General features: G+C 49.7%; 2 protein-coding genes across 10 annotated transcripts; both read right to left on the reverse strand.

The window, feature by feature from the left end:
• Positions 1 to 9,451: 9,451 nt before the first annotated feature.
• S100A6 (S100 calcium binding protein A6) lies at positions 9,452 to 11,381 on the reverse strand. Of its 8 annotated transcripts, none has more exons than XR_001000262.1 (4): positions 11,069 to 11,376; positions 10,323 to 10,481; positions 9,747 to 9,939; positions 9,452 to 9,659 (listed from the first exon to the last, which is right to left on the reverse strand). XR_001000262.1 is itself a non-coding variant. In XM_011928114.1 (4 exons), the coding sequence occupies exons 3-4, from the start codon at positions 10,458 to 10,460 to the stop codon at positions 9,805 to 9,807; spliced, it is 273 nt and encodes a 90-aa protein (XP_011783504.1). In that variant the 5' UTR covers positions 10,461 to 10,481; positions 10,910 to 11,053; positions 11,228 to 11,367; the 3' UTR covers positions 9,707 to 9,804. The 8 variants fall into 8 exon arrangements, 7 of the variants coding, with proteins under 7 accessions (XP_011783504.1, XP_011783505.1, XP_011783501.1 ...); XM_011928114.1 differs by lacking the exon at positions 9,452 to 9,659 and adding an exon at positions 10,910 to 11,053 and having other exon boundaries at positions 9,707 to 9,939; positions 11,228 to 11,367; XM_011928115.1 differs by lacking the exon at positions 9,452 to 9,659 and adding an exon at positions 10,910 to 11,033 and having other exon boundaries at positions 9,707 to 9,939; positions 11,237 to 11,315.
• An 839-nt stretch (positions 11,382 to 12,220) lies between these two features.
• S100A5 (S100 calcium binding protein A5) lies at positions 12,221 to 16,311 on the reverse strand. 2 transcript variants are annotated; one of them, XM_011928120.1, is made up of 3 exons: positions 16,284 to 16,311; positions 14,952 to 15,103; positions 12,221 to 12,510 (listed from the first exon to the last, which is right to left on the reverse strand). In XM_011928120.1, the coding sequence occupies exons 2-3, from the start codon at positions 15,087 to 15,089 to the stop codon at positions 12,370 to 12,372; spliced, it is 279 nt and encodes a 92-aa protein (XP_011783510.1). In that variant the 5' UTR covers positions 15,090 to 15,103; positions 16,284 to 16,311; the 3' UTR covers positions 12,221 to 12,369. The 2 variants fall into 2 exon arrangements, with proteins under 2 accessions (XP_011783510.1, XP_011783509.1); XM_011928119.1 differs by lacking the exon at positions 16,284 to 16,311 and adding an exon at positions 15,528 to 15,595.
• Between the last annotated feature and the right edge of the window lie 929 nt (positions 16,312 to 17,240).

Below are 17,240 nucleotides of genomic sequence, written 5' to 3' on the forward strand. Positions count from 1 at the left end.
AAAGGAAAGAAGGAGAGAAGGGAAGGAAGGAAGGAAGGAAGGAAGGAAGGAAGGAAGGAAGGAAGGAAGGAAGGAAGGAAGGAAGTTAGTTCTCCCTATTCTTGGTTTTCTGAGTTTTTTTCCCCCAGCACAGCACAGTACTTCTACAGAGAGGCGACCAGACTGCTTATTCGTGTGGACCTCCCGTAACCCCCAGCAGTGTTTTCCAGCCAAAAGAGGTTTCAAACCTCCCTGGATGGACCTCACAGAGGAAGGGATAAGCCACCATCTTTGCTGTGTGGCTGCTTTAGCCACTCTTGCCTTTGGGCTTTGAGGAGTCTGAGGCAACTGGGGGCTGGAGCGGACCTGCAGCATACCACAGCTGCTCTACAAAAACGTAGCCAGATTGCTTTTTTAAGCAGGTCCCAGATCCTATTACTCCTTGCTGGGCAGGAGGTTAATAAGTTGGTCTGCAGCTACCTCTGCCATTGTTTTCCAGCAGGCAGCAGTTCCAAATCTCCTTCAACCTGCCAAGGTCATTGTGCACAAGGGATTGAAGGATGGAGCTCTCAGAGGTGTGGAGTCCAAATAGGAAAAAGGAGTCAGGCTGGTGGGACCAGGGGAAAGCAAAAAGAGAAAACAGACAAGCTCTAAGTGGGCCTTTCTTCATGATCCGGGACTCATAGCCCTCATGTACAAATAACTCACCATCTTCCTGTGCCCAACTGATACAGGATTTTGCTCCTTAATTCAGCTAAATCCAGGTTCTTGTGTTACAACCAAGAAACATTAGGCATATGGACACATTGAAGAATGAGGAGGGTGAAATTTGTTGAGCAAAAGGAAAGCTCTCAGCAAATAGAGGGGTCCTGCAAACAGGTTTCCACCTCACAATTGAATACCAGGGCTCCCACATACGCGCTGAAGAGTCAGCCTCCCTCCCTTGCATAAGGTATGAATTCCTGGTGGCTCCACCCCGACCTTTCAGTGTGCATGCGGGCCCTTAGTCTAAGCCACTCCACACTGATTTATTTCCCTTACTGTACAGGTGTTAAGGGATGGAATTTTTCATCATGCACATGTTTAGGCAAGCCCCTGTGTGCAATAACCTGGGCGGGTTGGAAGTTCTCCAAGGACCCTTCCCTATCTGCCTAGACATTTGACTGTCTCCTGCCTCTATCACAACTATCACCAGACCCTCAGCTGACAGAAATTGGAAGTTAGCTCACTGCAACCTTGGCATTGTCAGTACCGCTGTGCCGATGTAACCATCAGTACACAGCAAAGAGCTATCCTATAAAATCCCCAGCAAGCTTTTGTTTCCTTGCAGTCAGCTCCTCTCTTGCTGACTCTGCCGGTTGTTCTTTTGCAACATATTCATACTTCTCCAACAAATCTGCCTTTCTTTTCATACAACCATCTTGATAAATTATTTTACCGTCCACACAATACCAGCCCCAGAGAGTTGTTGCTCATCTGTGACGTTTTATTTGCCTGTAGGGGGACTCTTTCTCTTTATGGGGAACTCTCTCCCCTCTCTCTTTCTCTTTCCCAGCTGGGGACCTTTGGTGGACAGCATCTAAGCATGAAAACAACTGTAGGTCTCCGGCTGGTGCCACACTTTGGTGGAACTAAATGGTGTCCATGTGGAAGTGTCTTACGGTGAGAGGCCTAAGTTTATGTTATCTTTTTGGTCTCTCCAACAGCTGGCTTCTAGTATCCCTCTGGCAATTGATGGCAACTAGCCGGGGCCACTCTCCAGTGTTGCCTGAAGGCCAGAGGGTGAATGGGGCTGGCCACCTTGCCCAGAAGGGAAGAAGGCTCTCTCCTGTATTTTCTGGTTGGAAGTTCCTAATACCTATGTGTGATGCAACTGGCCATGGAAGCTCATTCAGAGCAAATTCACACACGCTTTGGGTGACTCAGACCCTCTCTTTCTTACTCTAAATTCTCCTGTGGAGGCAGCCAGGCATCCTGTCCCAGATGTTGCTAAATCAGGTGATCTCAGACAGCCTTGGAACAATGAGTTTTCCCCTACCCGCCCCCTCCACTGGGCTAGCACAGGCAGAGCTCTCCCTTCACCTGTTTTCCTTGTACCTGGATTGGCCTTATATGGGATGGCCAATGCAGGTACAAGGAAGCAGCCAAGCAGTCTTTTCTAATAGGTGGGACACCCCTTTAGAAAGTGTGCCCCCAAGTCCCTCAGCAGACACAGTGGAACCCTTTTTCATCTCGGCGGGACACCCTGAGAGAAGGTGTATGGCCCCCAAAAAGTCCCGCCCCCAAGCACGTGTTTCCCAGGCCCACCACGGGACAAACCCCGTCTGTTCCTTCAGACTCACATCTGGGCTGCATCCTAAGTATTGGGGCAAATCAACCCTCAAACTCTCAAAAAAGAAACATCTGGGTTTTCTTGTGTAATACAGCATGGCCGCTATGCAGGAAATCCTCAAATTAACCTCTTCAGTCTTTTATAATTGAGAGCAGAATAAGGACAACAGGACTAAAAAGAGAAAGAAAAATGCAGAGACAAGAGGCAGACTCAACTGCTGGCTGCTTCACAAGCCCTCGGCCCCCTCCATGTTTGACCCGAAAACCACTCGTCCAAGTAATTGCCATCAGTGCAGATGGCCAGGTCGATCAAAGACAAAGTGCCCCAATAAAATAAATGGGAAAAAGCCCTGTATGGCTTGGCCCCTCTGTCACAAGCTCAGCCAGTGGAAACAGGACTGCCCTGGAAGCCAAAGGGCCCCGGGAAGGAATCGTAACCCCTGATGGCCGTGAGCTAAAGGGGTTCTCTTCTCCAGCTGAAAAGATCTCACCTTAACTGGTGAGTTGTGAAGGGGGAAAAATTTGTCCCAAACCGTGTAGGTCTGGGGTGCTAAGGCTCTCCCTAATGGGAAATAAACAAGGGTGGTAGGGTGCTGCCACCACACCATGCAGTGGCTAAAAGGCTCACGCCTGTAATCCCAACACTTTGGGAGGCCGAGGCAGGCAGATCACTTGAAGTCAGGAATTTAAGACCAGCCTGGCCAACATGGCGAAACCCTGTCTCTACTAAAAATACAAAAATTAGCCAGGGATGGTGACTGGCGCCTGTAATCCCAGCTACTTGGGAAGCTGAGGCAGGAGAATCACTTGAACCCAGCAGGTTGGAGGTTGCGGTGAGCTGCGATCAGACCACTGCACTGCAGCCTGGGTGACAAAGTGAGAATCCATCTAAAAAAAAAGTTTCATATATTTTTATACATATATATTATATATGTACAAAAATATATATATTATATATACAAAATATATGTAACATATATACAAAATATATAACATATATACTATATATTATATATAATACATATATATACCTCAATAAAATTGTTTAAAAAATTTTAAAGACATACAAATGGCCAAGAAGTATATGAAAAAATGTTCAGCATCACTAATCATCAGGAAAATGCAAATCAAAACCATAATGAGATATCTCATCTCAGTTAAAATGGGGTATCAACAAAATGTCTATTATCAAAAAGACAGAAAATAACAGATGCTGGCAAGGATGTGCAGAAGGGAAAACACTAGTCTATTCTTGGTGGGAATGTAAATTAGTACAGCCACAATGGAGAACAGTATGGAGGTTCCTCAATAAAGTAAAAATAGATCTGTCATACGATTCAGCAATCCCACTTCTGGTAACATATCAAAAGGAAAGAAAATCAGTATATCAAAGGGATATCTACATCCTCATGTTTATTACAGCACTATTTACAATAGTCAAGATATGGAATCAGCCTAAGTGTCCATTAATGGATGAATGAATAAGGAAATGCAGTATATATACACAATGGGATACTAGTCATTCACAAAAAAAGAATGAAATCATCTCACTTGCAGCATGATACAGAAATACAAACATCAAATGTTCTCACTCATATCTGGGAACTAAAAAAGTAAATCTCATAAAGGCAGAGAGTAGGATGTTGAATCCCACACGCTGGGAAGGGTAGAGGAGAGGGAAGGACGAAGAGAAGTTGGTTAATAGGTACAAAAATACAGTTAAACAGAAGGAATAAGTTCCAGTGTTCCATTACACAGCAAGGGAACTTCAGTTCAAAGCAGCTAGAAAAAAAGATATGGAATGTTCCCAACACAAACAAATGGTAAATGCTTGAGGTGACGGATACCTAATTACTCTTATTTGATCATTACATATTGTATACTTGTTTCAAAATACCACATGTACCCCATAAATATGTACAACTATTAGGCATCAATAAAAAATCATGTTGCACATGAAAAACATAGAAGAGATTAGCTGAGAGTCTAGCATCTTTTAAACATCTGAATAGGAAATATTTGCCATCTAGTGTCTCTAAGGGTGGCCACCTATGAAACTTCATCTACATAATAAGAACTTTGGTCTCCACAATCCTTTATCTTAACCCAGACCCTCCTTTCTATTGATTCCAGGTCTTCAGGTAATAATTTAACTTTTTCAATAAATTGCCAATCAGAAATTATTTGGATTCACCTATGACCTGTAAGTCTTCACTTTGAGATGTCCTATCTTTCCAGACCAAATCAGTGTATACCTTAATGTGTTGATGTCTGCCTGTAACTTCTGTCACCCTAAAATGTGTAAAATCAAGCTATAACCCAACCACCTTGGTTACATGGTCTCAGGACCTCCTGAACCTGTGTCATGGGTCCTGGTCTTCACATGTGGCTCAGAATAAATCTCTTTAAATATTTTATAAGCCAGGCATGGTGGCTCATGCCTGTAATCCCAGCACTTTGGGAGGCTGAGGTGAAAGGATTGCTTGAGCCCAAGAGTTCAAGACTAGCCTGGACAGCACAGTGAGATCTCATCTCTTTTTAAAATTAATAATAATTAAAAATAAAGTATAAAAAAATATGTTACAGAGGTTGGCCTTTTCATAAACAAAAAAATATGGCATTTGCAACAATGTCAATAAATTGTACAATTAAGTACATGCATGCTGAAAATGATAACATGTTATTCAAAGATATTTAAAAAATCTAGGTGGGGCAGGGTGGCTCACACCTGCAAGCCCAACACTTTGGGAGGTTAAGGTGTGAGCATCACTTGAGCCCAGGATTTTGAGACCAGCCTGGGCAACATAGTGAGAACTCATCTCTACAAAAAAATTAGGCAGGCATGGCGACACACACCTATAGTCCCAGCAACTCAGGAGGCTGAGGTGGGAGAACTGCTTGACCCTGGGAGGTGGAAGTTGCAGTGAGCCAAGATTGCACCACTGCACTCCAGTGTGGGCAACAGAGCAAGACCCTGTCTCAAAAAAAAAGAAAAAAGTAAATTAATACCTTCTTAATTTTCAATCCTTAAAGAGAGTGAAAAAACAAGCCACAAACTAGATGACAATTGCAACATATATAAGGACAAGAGAAAAAAATCTTGAGCAGAAACTTATGGCCAATAAATATATGAAAAGATGCTTGGCCGGGCGCGGTGGCTCACGCCTATAATCCCAGCACTTTGGGAGGCTGAGGCAGGTGGATCATGAGGTCAGGAGATTGAGACCATCCTGGCTAACACGGTGAAACCCTGTCTCTACTTTAAAAAAAAAAAAAATGCTCAGAATCATCAGTAATCCGGGAAATACAAATTTTAAAAATGGTTAACATTTCATACTAGGCACCAAAAAGAAAATTAGCCCAACAAAAAATAAGGATGTGGAGTAAATGGAACATGCAAAGCTGGTATGAGTGCAAATTAATACAATAACTTTGAAAAAACAAGGTGACATTTTCTAGTAGAACTGAAAGTGTGAGTACTCTACACACCAGCAACTCCACACATAGGTACAAACCTCCAGCAATTCCACACATAGGTACAAACCTCTGGCACGAATCTTGGGAGATATCTACAGAAATGGTCACAGAAGCACTGTTTGTAATGGGAAAAATAGAAATAACCCAAAATGATAATCAGCAACAGCCAGGATAAATAATGTTGTAGTCATATGATGAACTCTTGCATAGCAGTGAAATCTAGCAAACCAGAGCAACTTGGATAAATCTCAAACATAATGTTGAGTGAAAAACAGCCAATAACAGAACAATGCACATATTATTCTATTTACATAAAACTCACAATAATGCAAACCCACATATTGTTTAGAGATGAAAACACGTGTAGTAAAAATTATTAAGAAAGGAAATGACGGCCGGGTGCAGTGGCTCAAGCCTGTAATCCCAGCACTTTGGGAGGCCGAGACAGGCGGATCACGAGGTCAGGAGATCGAGACCATCCTGGCTAACACGGTGAAACCCCGTCTCTACTAAAAATACAAAAACTAGCCGGGCGAGGTAGCGGGCGCCTGTAGTCCCAGCTACTCGGGAGGCTGAGGCAGGAGAATGGCATAAACCCGGGAGGCAGAGCTTGCAGTGAGCTGAGATCCGGCCACTGCACTCCAGTCCGGGCGACAGAGCGAGACTCCACCTCAAAAAAAAAAAAAAAAAAAAAAAAAAAAAAAAAAAAAAAAAAAAAAAAAAAGGAAATGACAAATAATATTACCAGATAGCGGTTCCACTGAGAGGGAAGAAAATGTGATAGGGAAGACGAGTTAGGGAATTAGAAGGTAATGGTAACTTTCACTTGTTAAACTGGGTAGGTTTTGTGTCATTGTTCTTGTATCTTAGATGTAGTCTATAAATAGTTTTATATATTCCCAATATCTAATTAAAACATTTAAGAGAAAAAGATAAAGAAGAAATGGTTAAAGAATATCATGAGACAGGCACTAACGAGCTGGCCTGGAATCAGGAGAACTCAGCTCTGCTCACCGTTCCCTCTTAACGTACAGTCTGACCTGGGTAGAGGCAATGGCTTCCCTGTAGCTCACTCTTCTCACTTGTCCAGTGGGGTTAATAATATATACTATACAAGCTGAGCACAGCGGCTCACATGGCTCACACCTTAATCCCAGCACTTTGGGAGGCCAAGTGGGGAGGATCACTTGAGGTCAGGAATTCAAGCCCAGCTTGAGCAAAACAGCAAGACTTCATCTCTACAAAAAATAAATTAGCCAGACATGTTGGTGCACACCTGTAGTCCTAGCAACTCGGGAGGCTGAGGTGAGAGGATCACTGGAGCCCAGGAGTTGGAGGCTGCAGTGAGCTACGATAGTGTCACTGCACTCTATCCTGGGCAACAGGGAGAAACAGTCTCTAAAAAATTAAAATAAAATAATACATACTACACATAAATCTTCTGAAGATAACCAGAGGCAATGGCTATGATAGGCACCTCATGAAAACAAGTTGCTATACAAATGTGGTCTTATACAAAGGTAGTGGCATTATTCTTGACAATTTCCCATTTGCTTGGCAAAAAACAGAGAGCCACTTCCTGTAACTCAGTCCTAAACCCCCTTACCTGGGGCCCGCCCCAGCTTACAAAGATAGCCTGTGGTGCTGCTGTTGCAGCTTCACCGGAGTTAGGATGGTTAGATTGTAGGATTAATGTCAGTAATGGGCTGACCTCAACGGAAGGAAGTGGAGAGATGTAGGGCCACTCCCACTGCTCCACCTTCAGAAAAGCAAAATGACCTCTCATGAAGCCCTCAGCTCACATCCTAACTTTTCCCCATCCTATAAGTCCACACCGTACTCAACAGTGAGCTGAAAGGATTCAATTCCAACTTTAAATTGGTTGGAGCAATAAAATGTCCAGTCTGTGCACCTCTCCACACCCAATTCCACCATTTGACTGCTGCACCTACCATATTCCCTTGTAAATACTGCTTCCCTCCCCTCCCCTGCCAAAAAAAAAAAAAACTTAAAAATTATACCCCTAAAGATTTGCTGTTTGTTTTGTTTTTTGTCTTATTCTTGAAATCCATGTTCCCGTTCCCCTCCACCACCGTGGAGAAGCAGAAACCAAAGGACACACCTGTTTACTTAGCAGGTGGACCGTGCACCTGTGTTGATTCCCCTGCACCGGTGGCCTGCCCACCCACCAGAGCTCCCCAGGAACGCCCGGCGGACTGCCTTGCCTGAGCACCCACTCCCCGCAGCAGCGGGCTTCCTCTTCCCTCTCCGCAGGCAGCATTTATTTGTAGGAAGGTCTTCTAGCCTTGCAGAAGAGTTGCAGGTGGGGGAGAGGAGGCGCAGGGTTCAGGTTCAGATTCCATTTGTCTTTACAAAGGGACCGCCTTTCCCTCATGGACTTACTTGTGGTAGGTTTGTCGATTGTGAAGCTGAGTTGCTTAATTCTAGGGCTGATTGCCGGGAGCCAAAGATCACCTACCCTGACGTTCCCGGGGCGCCCTATTCTGTCTTCCTCTTCCTAAGGACTCCCTGACTGCCAGACCACAGACCCACGGCAGGCCCCCGCCAGAGGCTCAAGAAAACCAACCCGACTGTCCCCGCTGCCCGCTGCTCTCTTCTCACAGGAGGGCGCTAGCTCCGAGCCCCAAGTTGTCCGCCACTGGAAGACTGGCGGCGAGGAACTGCAAGAAAGGGGGAGGAAAGGGGCGTAGGGCGGGAACCTAGCGGGGCGCGGGAGGGGTTGGGGAGTGCGTACTTTTCCAGAGGAAGCTGAATAGAGCCAAGGCTTGGGCACGGCTGTGCAGTGAGGGAATTCGGCCCCCGGTCTCTTGCAGCCAACAGCGCGACTTCTCCCTGCAGGGCAGGGGAGGCAATAGAGAAGAAGGGGCTCCAAGAAGGTGCGGCTCCCAGCTGTTTACCAATCCCCACCCGGTGAAGACAGAAGACAACTTAATTCCACAAAGTTGGACCCCCAAGGGTAGTGGGGGAGGTGAGAGGGACGGAAGGATGTGGTCTCTATCTAAAGTCAAGATCTCTTCCCCAGGAGCTAGAGGTGAACTCGCCCAGCTCGGACTAGGCCTAGAGAGGCTGAATGATGTGGCATCACCCGGAAACAGCATTTACCCTCTTTATCCTCTTCCCTCCTGCCTGAAAACACTAATGCAGACGATGGACAATAATTCAATTAGTCATCTTCTCTGATGGGGCTGAGATCCAGGCTGGGATCCCGTGGAAGTGCCGAATGAGTCATTATGCTGAGGCTGCAGAGACACCCCGCCCCATTACTGAGCACCCCCTGGTTCACGTGTTGGTGCAGCTGCCAGCTCCTCAGTCCACCATTCCAACAAAAAGGCCCTCATCCCTGAATGCAGGGACACACTCCTAGAGCGTGCCTCCCCGGCTCTACCTGGGACCTGCGCAGCCGCAGTAGACTCAGTCACACAGCGTCCTCACTGGTCTAGGACACTCCCCCAGCCAAGCCTCAGGCATCTCGGATGTGTCCTATCTGCCCCCTGCACTGTGGTGAGAAAGGGAACTTGCCCCACCCCAGGGCCCTTCTTGCCACACCCAGAGCAAAACACATCTGGGAGCCTCTGGGACTATCTCTGCCCCACTTCCAGCCCCCAAACCCCATCACATCCCAGCCCAGGGACCATTTCCATCTCCAAGCTCATCCCAGGACACTCTCTACTGGAAACCACTTGAGCCTTTCCTTAGGATGGCATTGCCAAGAGGGGCATCTCTCCTCATTCACATAAAGGCACCTTATGTGCTAGAAGGAGCCTTGTCAGGGTGGGTCCCCTGGCCTGGCGAGTCAATGAGTCATTTTCAGAGGTTGACTATGAGCAAATCTTCCGATGGCTGGTGCCCCACTAAGTCAAGGAGGAACAGAAATAATTCGGAAACCAGGACACAAGGGTAAATTTGACCAAAAAAAAATTTATTGTACAATTACCCACCACTGGATGTGACTCAGAGAGGACCCCCAGAGGGTGACTCCATCTTCCCTATTTATTTTCAGCCCTTGAGGGCTTCATTGTAGATCAAAGCCAAGGCCCCCAGGAAGGTGACATACTCCTGGAAGTTCACCTCCTGGTCCTTGTTCCGGTCCAAGTCTTCCATCAGCCTTGCAATTTCAGCATCCTGCAGCTTCTAACATGTTAGAATGTGAAATCCAGACTCAGTGGTGATGACAATCTTGGATTCTTCCCCTTCCCCCTCCCAGGCAGCCATCTCTGCAAGTGAATCTGTGCTCCCTCATCACCAAGGACCTATGTCCACCCTGAGTTTCACTTTGGCATTACTTCTCCTCAGCTACTCCTCAGTTACTGGTCCTCATTTGGAGCGATGGATATCAGGCTGGGAGCATCCCCTACCCGCTGGGAGAGTGGGTCTACAGCTCAGTAAGACATGTGGACCAGGGCCTCAGAATGTGGGTAAATGTGAGTCAGATGCACCTGGCACCTCTCCCTCCCCTAATCCTGCTTCCAAAGGACAAGGGTGGGAAAAGGGGTCCTGCAGAGGAGGCCACTCACCGAGCCAATGGTGAGCTCCTTCTGGATCAGCTCCTTCAGCTCCTTCTTGCTCAGGGTGTGCTTGTCACCCTCCCTGCCGGAGTACTTGTGGAAGATGGCCACAAGGAGGCCGATGGCCTGATCCAGGGGGCATGCCATGGCTGAGGGCTGGACTTGGAGCTGGCAGCAGAGGGCCTTGTCAGTGCCATGGGAGCAAGGACTTCTCACCCACACCCCCCAATAATGCTGCCTGCACTAGCCCCGACCCCTTTGGAACCACCCAGTCACCGGCCACACACAATGGCATCAGGAGACAGCCCAGGACTTGAAGGGGAAGGAGAGAGAAGACTAGGGCCGAGGCAGGAGAGGTGGCTTAAGGATTCTAAGAAGCGTATAGGAACAGTAGTTTTGGGCACAGCTGAGAACTGTCCTTCAGGGGATCCAGAAGTTAGGGAGTATGGCTGGGCAGGGGAAGGGGATAGAGGCTGCACAGGCAGCTTAAGCACAGCCTCACAGGGCCACACGTGGTGGCAATGACACACCCAGGGCACTCCCTTCCGCACCCCAAAAGAGCACACCCCATTGGGATCCCTTAGCCCAAGGCCTGCCTGGCACAGCACTGCTGCTCCTGACTATCCCCCCAGCGGGGGAGCGCCACAGACGGCCCCAGTCGGGATCCAGCAGCTGGACGGGGCTGGGGATGGCTGGACCCCCAGGGGAGGACGGCTGGCCCTGGGAAGTACCCAGGGCTCCTGGCGAGAACTCACCGGTAGGGAGGCGGCCAAGTGCGACGGGAGCGGTCCAGGGGTTGGGCTGTGTCGCAGTCCGGCTGGCCTTATAGCGGTCGATGCCCCGGAGGCCGGATCGGCCAAGCCCACCCCACCCGCCCAAGTCCCGCCCGCGCCCCACCCTGCGCCTTGGCTTACACAACGCACATTCGCGGTTTCTCCCCTCGACTTTCCACGCCTCCCGCCCGGGGCTGTTCCGGGTTAGGACGGGATAGGGGAGCCCAGCAGATCCTACTGCACGCCCGGTGACGACGACTCTTCCCTCATCTGCGCAGCTCACTTTGCTCAGTTTGCTCTTCGTGACACGTGACTCGGCAAGGGGAGCAGGAGGCGGACGGCGGCGGTCACCCCTGCTCCCTCTGCCAGACCGTGAATGTGACCCTCGAGCCAGCGCAGCGTCAATGTGGGCAAGGAGGGCGCCTCACAGGATGCCGGTGTCGCGCAGAGGATACTCAGGGTCACCCCAGAGGCGATAGGAGGAGTAGCCTGTGGTCTAAAGGATATCTATAGCACCCATGCCCCACCAGCAACAAGTTCCTAGGACATCTCCACACCTTCCCCTCACTGCCTCAAATTCCATTCACTACAGCACCTTTCGTGTTCATGTGCATGCACGCGGGAACCCAGCCCTGTAAGCACCATTCGTTATTTCAGACCCTCCCCTGTAAAAGATTTTGATGGAGGAGGTAGGGAAAGAAGAAAGCATTGGCCCCCAGAGATGATGAGAGGGGTGCTGTTGAAGGGGAAATGGAGAAGAGGGAGGGGGCTGGTGTGGAGGCCAGGCTTGCCCTTCCTAAAGGTGCTGCCAAGGTGGCCTCCGGTGAACAAGTCAGGCCTGCCTGCCACTCCCAACCCCTCCCAGTGTCCTCCTCTCAAAGCAACTTTCCCTCTTAGCTTCCTCTGCATCTTTGCAGAGTTCCCACCTGGCCTGACTTCCCCGTTTTCCAGGCAGGCAAAACTAAGCCATGACAAGACCAATGAGACATCCATACAAAAGAAGGAGAAGAATGCAGTGGAAGCCCAGGACCCTAAACCCCAGAGGCAGAGACTGTCTCAACCCACTCAAGGAGAGACCCCTCCTGTGCTCCCCTCTCCCCAGCCAAGGTAGACAAGACAGCTTCAAAACCAGACTCCCAGCACCTGCGATGGAAATTTTATTTCTTCCCATGGAAGGGTCCATCTGGGACGGAGAGGAGTGCAGGGGGCCAAAGAGGGTCCCTGAGACGAGCAGCCGAAGTCAGCAGCAAGGGGTGGAGGGTAAGGGCGGAGGGCAGCCCGGGTCACTTCTTGTTCTCTAGGAAGAAGTCATTGTAGGCCATGCACAGCATGGTCAGGAACATCGAGTACTCCTTGAAGTCGATCTCCTGGTCACTATTCTTGTCCAGGCTCTTCATCAAGTCATCGATGCTGTTGTCCTTCATCTTCACAGACCCAGGTGGAGGGACAACTCAGACCCCACTCCCAGCCCTGCCCTCACACCACTGCATAGTGTCATACCCACCCTGAAATCTCAGTGTGAGCCCCAGCTGAGTCAGTGACACTGTCAGCATCTCGACCGCCAGAGTCTGCCCACTGCCCACACCTAGGCAAGGGCCTGGCACGAGGTAGGGGGTCAGGGACCTGACTCCTGAATGGAAATAAATGACAGCAGGAACGGTAGCCTATCCTGCCTTCCCTGCAACGCCGTCCCCCAGCCAAATAAACAATCATCTGGGTTTTATACCAACACCTGATAAAAACAGCTTGTTGGGTCAGGCGCGGTGGCTCACACTTGTAATCCTAGCACTTTGGGAGGCCAAGGCGGGTAGATCACCTGACATCAGGAGTTCGAGACCAGCCTGACCAACATGGTGAAACCCCATCTCTACTGAAAATACAGAATTAGCAGGGCATGGTTGTGCATCCCTGTAATCCCAGCTACTTGGAAGGCTGAGGCAGGAGAATCACTTGAACTTGAGAGACGGAGGTTGCATTGAGCAAGATCATGCGCATTGCACTCCAGCCTGGACAACAAGAATGAAACTCCTTCTCAAAAAAAAAAAAACCTTGCCGATTATGTGGCACTGAGCGTTATCCAAGTCTCTGAGTGACTCTCTCCCCGTTCTAAGGACTAGGTGAGAATAAGCCCAGACAAAATGTCTCTCAATGAGAGCAGCGCACCGGGGCTGTGAAGCCCCTGCATCCCTCTGCTGCTAGGAGAGCTGCGCAAGAGGCCTGCCTGGAGCCCAGTTGTACACTCTTGTCTGGTCCTTTGATGTCCCAGCCTGGCTCCACTACGACGATGGAGTCAGGGTCCTTTGGGTGGAACAGGAAGAAAATATAGACAAGCAGATCCTGATGTCTCCTCATCATTGCCATCAGCTGCAAGTTTTCACAGGAGACACTGGGACTTATGGAGGCAGAAACTGCTTGTCTGTGATATGATCCTAGTCCCCATCCTGGGCTCCTGTTATTGCCAGGCCCTCCCCTGGGCGTTTCTCCTTCTGTAATTAACCCCCACTGTACCCGTGGCCCCTCCCTTTGCCCTCATTAACTCCAGGATGCAGGGAACATGGCGGAAGCCAGAGATCAGGACTGGGGACGCCCACACCTGCTTTGGTCCCCTGCCCATGTGGCACACTGTGGACCTTCTTTCTGGGAGGGCCTACCAGGGCTCAAGGTGTGATAGATGGAGAGGCACTCAGGCCAAATTTTAAAGGAAACAGGGAGGATGATTCACCGGCCTGGCCCAGAACTCCAGTTCAGCTCCCTTAGGCAAGTTATTTGATGCATTGAGCATTGATTTTTTTTAACTGTAAAAATAATAAGACTAGGCACAGTGGCTCATGCCTGTAATTTCAGCACTTTGGGAGGATGAGGCGATAGGATTATTTGAGACCAGGAGTTCAAGAACAGCCTGGGTAAAATAGTGAGACCCCATCTCTACAAAAAATTTTAAAAATTATCTAATCGCGGTGGTACTCGCTTGTAGTCCTAGCTTCTCAGGAGGCTGAGGTGAGAGAATCGCTTGAGCATGAAAGTTCAAGGCTACAGTGAGCCATGAGCACACCACTGCACTCTAACCCGGGTGACAGTCTTATTTATCCTTGGCCAGGCGCAGTGGCTCACGCCTGTAATCCCAACACTTTGGGAGGCCGAGGCAGATGGATCATGAAGTCAGATGTTCAAGACCAGCCTGACCAATATGGTGAAACCCCATCTCTACTAAAAATACAAAAATTAGCCAGGCGTGATGGTGCGTGCCTGTAATATATATATATTTATATATTTTTTTATTTATATATATATATATATATTTATCCTCAGGGATATTGTGGGCCTTCCCCTCTGTCAGTCACCTCCCTCCCACCACCTCCATCTGATGAGAACCAGTTCTGTCTCCTGGCTACCCTATATTTACAAGTTAACATAGCATAACTTGTAAGCATAGTTTCAGTTGGAGAGCCAGCACCATTGGAGAGCCCTGGCCATGCTGTGCACACAGAGGAGAATCAGGCAGGGTCCCTACCCTTGGGTTGTACACAGCTGGACCTGGACACCCTGCATCCCTTCACCACCCACGACCCCTAGCACAGGTTCTGCCACTGCTGCGAAAGCCTAGCCGCACCATCGAAGGCTCAATCTCCTTCTCTAAACCCTCCAGACTCAGCCCTTCCTCCTTCTCAGTGAGACCCTGACGCATCCTCCTTCACAGAGGGCTAGAGTTTTGCTGGCCCCAAATCCCCACCATCTTCTTTGTCTCCGTCTGTAGCCTTTGGCCACCCTGCCCCTGGCTTAGGCTGGAGGATCCTAGGAGTAGGTATGTGTCCCCCAGAGGGAGTACTCAGACTTTGGGGTGGAGGATGAGGGAACAATCACCTACCTCCCCAAGACACAGCTCTTTCTTGATCAGCTCCTTGAGTTCCTTCCTACTCAGGGTCAGTTTGCTACCCTCTCTCCCTGAATATTTGTGAAACGTGGTCACCATAGTGGTCAGGGCCTTCTCCAGTGGGGTCTCCATCACAGTGTGCAGCTCTGCAGAGGGAGCGAGGAAGATCCCATTCCTCAAGAAGTCACCACCAGCAGCACTCACCTACCTCTGAGGCCCCTCCCTCAAAGACAAGAGACTGGAACCCAAGATGAGACCGAAATCCACTAACAAGAGCACGCATCTGTATCAGCACAGGTTACAATGAGACCCACAGCAAACCCTGGAGCAGCTGGTACAAGGAGAATGGCCAGCCCCCAAAGGAGACCGCAGACTCTCCTGCTTGGGAGTTGTTGAAAAGGAGGCCTGGGGCAGAAAGATGACAAGACGACCTCCTCAAAAAGCCTGGTGGCAGATGGTGGAGCAGATCAAGGGTCACGATTTTCTGTCTGCCCCTTGTAGCCTAGAAACTGGTTTTCCACAGGCAGTTCCCACCTTAGTCACCAGCCTTTCCCCCAGTGCCTGAATCACCTGATATCGAGGAGTGTCCCATTATTAAAGTGGGGGACAGGGCAAAGAGAGAGTCCAGGGCTGAGAGGGGGCTGGGCTGGAACTAGGAGATGAGGTCTCAACAAGGAGCAGCAGGGAGGTGGCTGAGCTGGCCCAACTGGTCTCCAGACTCTGGCCCAGAGCAGTGCACACACAGACAGGCCAGGAGGCAGGGAGAGCAGGGGGCCTCTTGAAATCTCCAGGATCATTCCAAAACCTGGATCCAGTGGCTGCGCTTGAATAAAGGCCTGGATTCCAATGGCACAGCCACCCCCAGCCAAGGGAAGAGACGGATGGAGCTCAAGTGACTCAGACTAAAAGCCACTTGCCCCTCAGGGAGGAAGGAGGCAACACCCACGGAACTTGAGGACTGCAAGTTAATCCTGTCCTCACCTCCAGCCCAAAGGCCTCCCTGCCATTCTTAAACCAGACCCATCATTCCTCTCTCACCACCCAAAACCTCAGCCTCTCCCACCTCAGGGAGACTCAGCTGGGGCCACAGTTGAAGGCAAGGGCCTCTGTACACCTGCAGGAGCATCCTGGCTAGTCCGGACCCCCACCTCCACCCCAGAGCCATTTCTCAAGAAATTCCAAAGGCTCTGCCCTTTCCTCCCTGAGTGCATGCCCACTTGTGGGGCCAGGCCTCCTTGGTGGAGGTCACCACCACTCATCATCCTCACCATCCAGTGTGATCCACCAGATAGCAGACAAACAGGGACATAGGAAGGAAGGACTTACCACTATGGGACTGAGCCCAGAGAATCCAGGCAGCAGACACAGCCTCCTTCTCACTGCTTTCTGCCTTTATTCCCCTGCTCTCTGTCCCCAGGAAACAGGGTAGAGAAAGGGCCCATGGGAAGGGGCTGGGGACTTGGGGATGCTCACGTCAGAGCCTCCCGGGATGGAGCTGGGAAGAAACCCCTTCTGCCAATCTCACCTTCCTTGTTTACAAACAAGGGCTGGGGACACACTGAGTTCCCACAGCACACACGTCCCCAATCCCAGAAACTTTATTCTTCTGACCAAAAATCAGAACTCACAATCTGAAATCTGATGGAACAATAAGCTGAAGAAGGAAACCAGATTGTCCTGGAAAGAAAACTTGGGAGGTGTGGGCCAAACACAGGGCACCATCTCCCCGTGTCCTAGGAAGCTCTCCACATCGGGACCCTCCCACCCATCCTGCCACCCACTCCAGAAGCAGAGAAGACAGCCCTTGAGATAGGGATCAGTGGAGGAAGATATTTTCTGCGAAGGATATGGTCAAGGTCATGAGCTAATATGGACCCAAAGGTTTTTAAAGGGCTTTTAAATGAACAATTTCTTCTAGGCCTCACTGCTCTTCACAGGAAAGGCTTGTCGGAGACTCTTGGCATGGAGGACTGAGAGTCAGGAATAAGGAAGGCACCCAGCGAAGGTCTAAGGCCCAGCACTGGGGTAGAGGTTGTGGATTGGGGAGGGTGGTTTGGGCTCAGGTTGCAGTCAAGGAGGGAGTAGGGGCCAGGGAAGTTCCCTGTATCCCAGAAGACACTCAGACATCGTTCTACCACAGTAGAACAACGTACTTCTACCACCAGTCCAAGAACAGACCTGGGCTCAGGGTGTAGTTCCTATCACTACTACGGTCCCACCTCAGCCTGGGAGGCCTCCCCACTGCTCCCCACTCCACCCCACGCCCACTGGCAAGGTTGGAGA

This window comes from Colobus angolensis, unplaced genomic scaffold (genome assembly GCF_000951035.1).
Source record: "Colobus angolensis palliatus isolate OR3802 unplaced genomic scaffold, Cang.pa_1.0 Scaffold77, whole genome shotgun sequence".
NCBI classification, from domain to species: Eukaryota; Metazoa; Chordata; class Mammalia; order Primates; family Cercopithecidae; genus Colobus; species Colobus angolensis.

Excerpts from the sequence above, each read along its gene's own strand:
- S100A6 (XM_011928111.1), bottom strand. The coding sequence starts at position 10,460 with ATGGCATGCCCCCTGGATCAGGCCATCGGCCTCCTTGTGGCCATCTTC. Across the intron at positions 9,940-10,322 it reads AGGAGCTCACCATTGGCTCG|AAGCTGCAGGATGCTGAAAT; the intron begins GTGAGTGGCCTC and ends CTAACATGTTAG.
- S100A5 (XM_011928119.1), bottom strand. The coding sequence starts at position 15,549 with ATGGGACACTCCTCGATATCAG. Across the intron at positions 15,104-15,527 it reads GGGACACTCCTCGATATCAG|AGCTGCACACTGTGATGGAG; the intron begins GTGATTCAGGCA and ends CTCCCTCTGCAG. Across the intron at positions 12,511-14,951 it reads AAGAGCTGTGTCTTGGGGAG|ATGAAGGACAACAGCATCGA; the intron begins GTAGGTGATTGT and ends GGGTCTGTGAAG.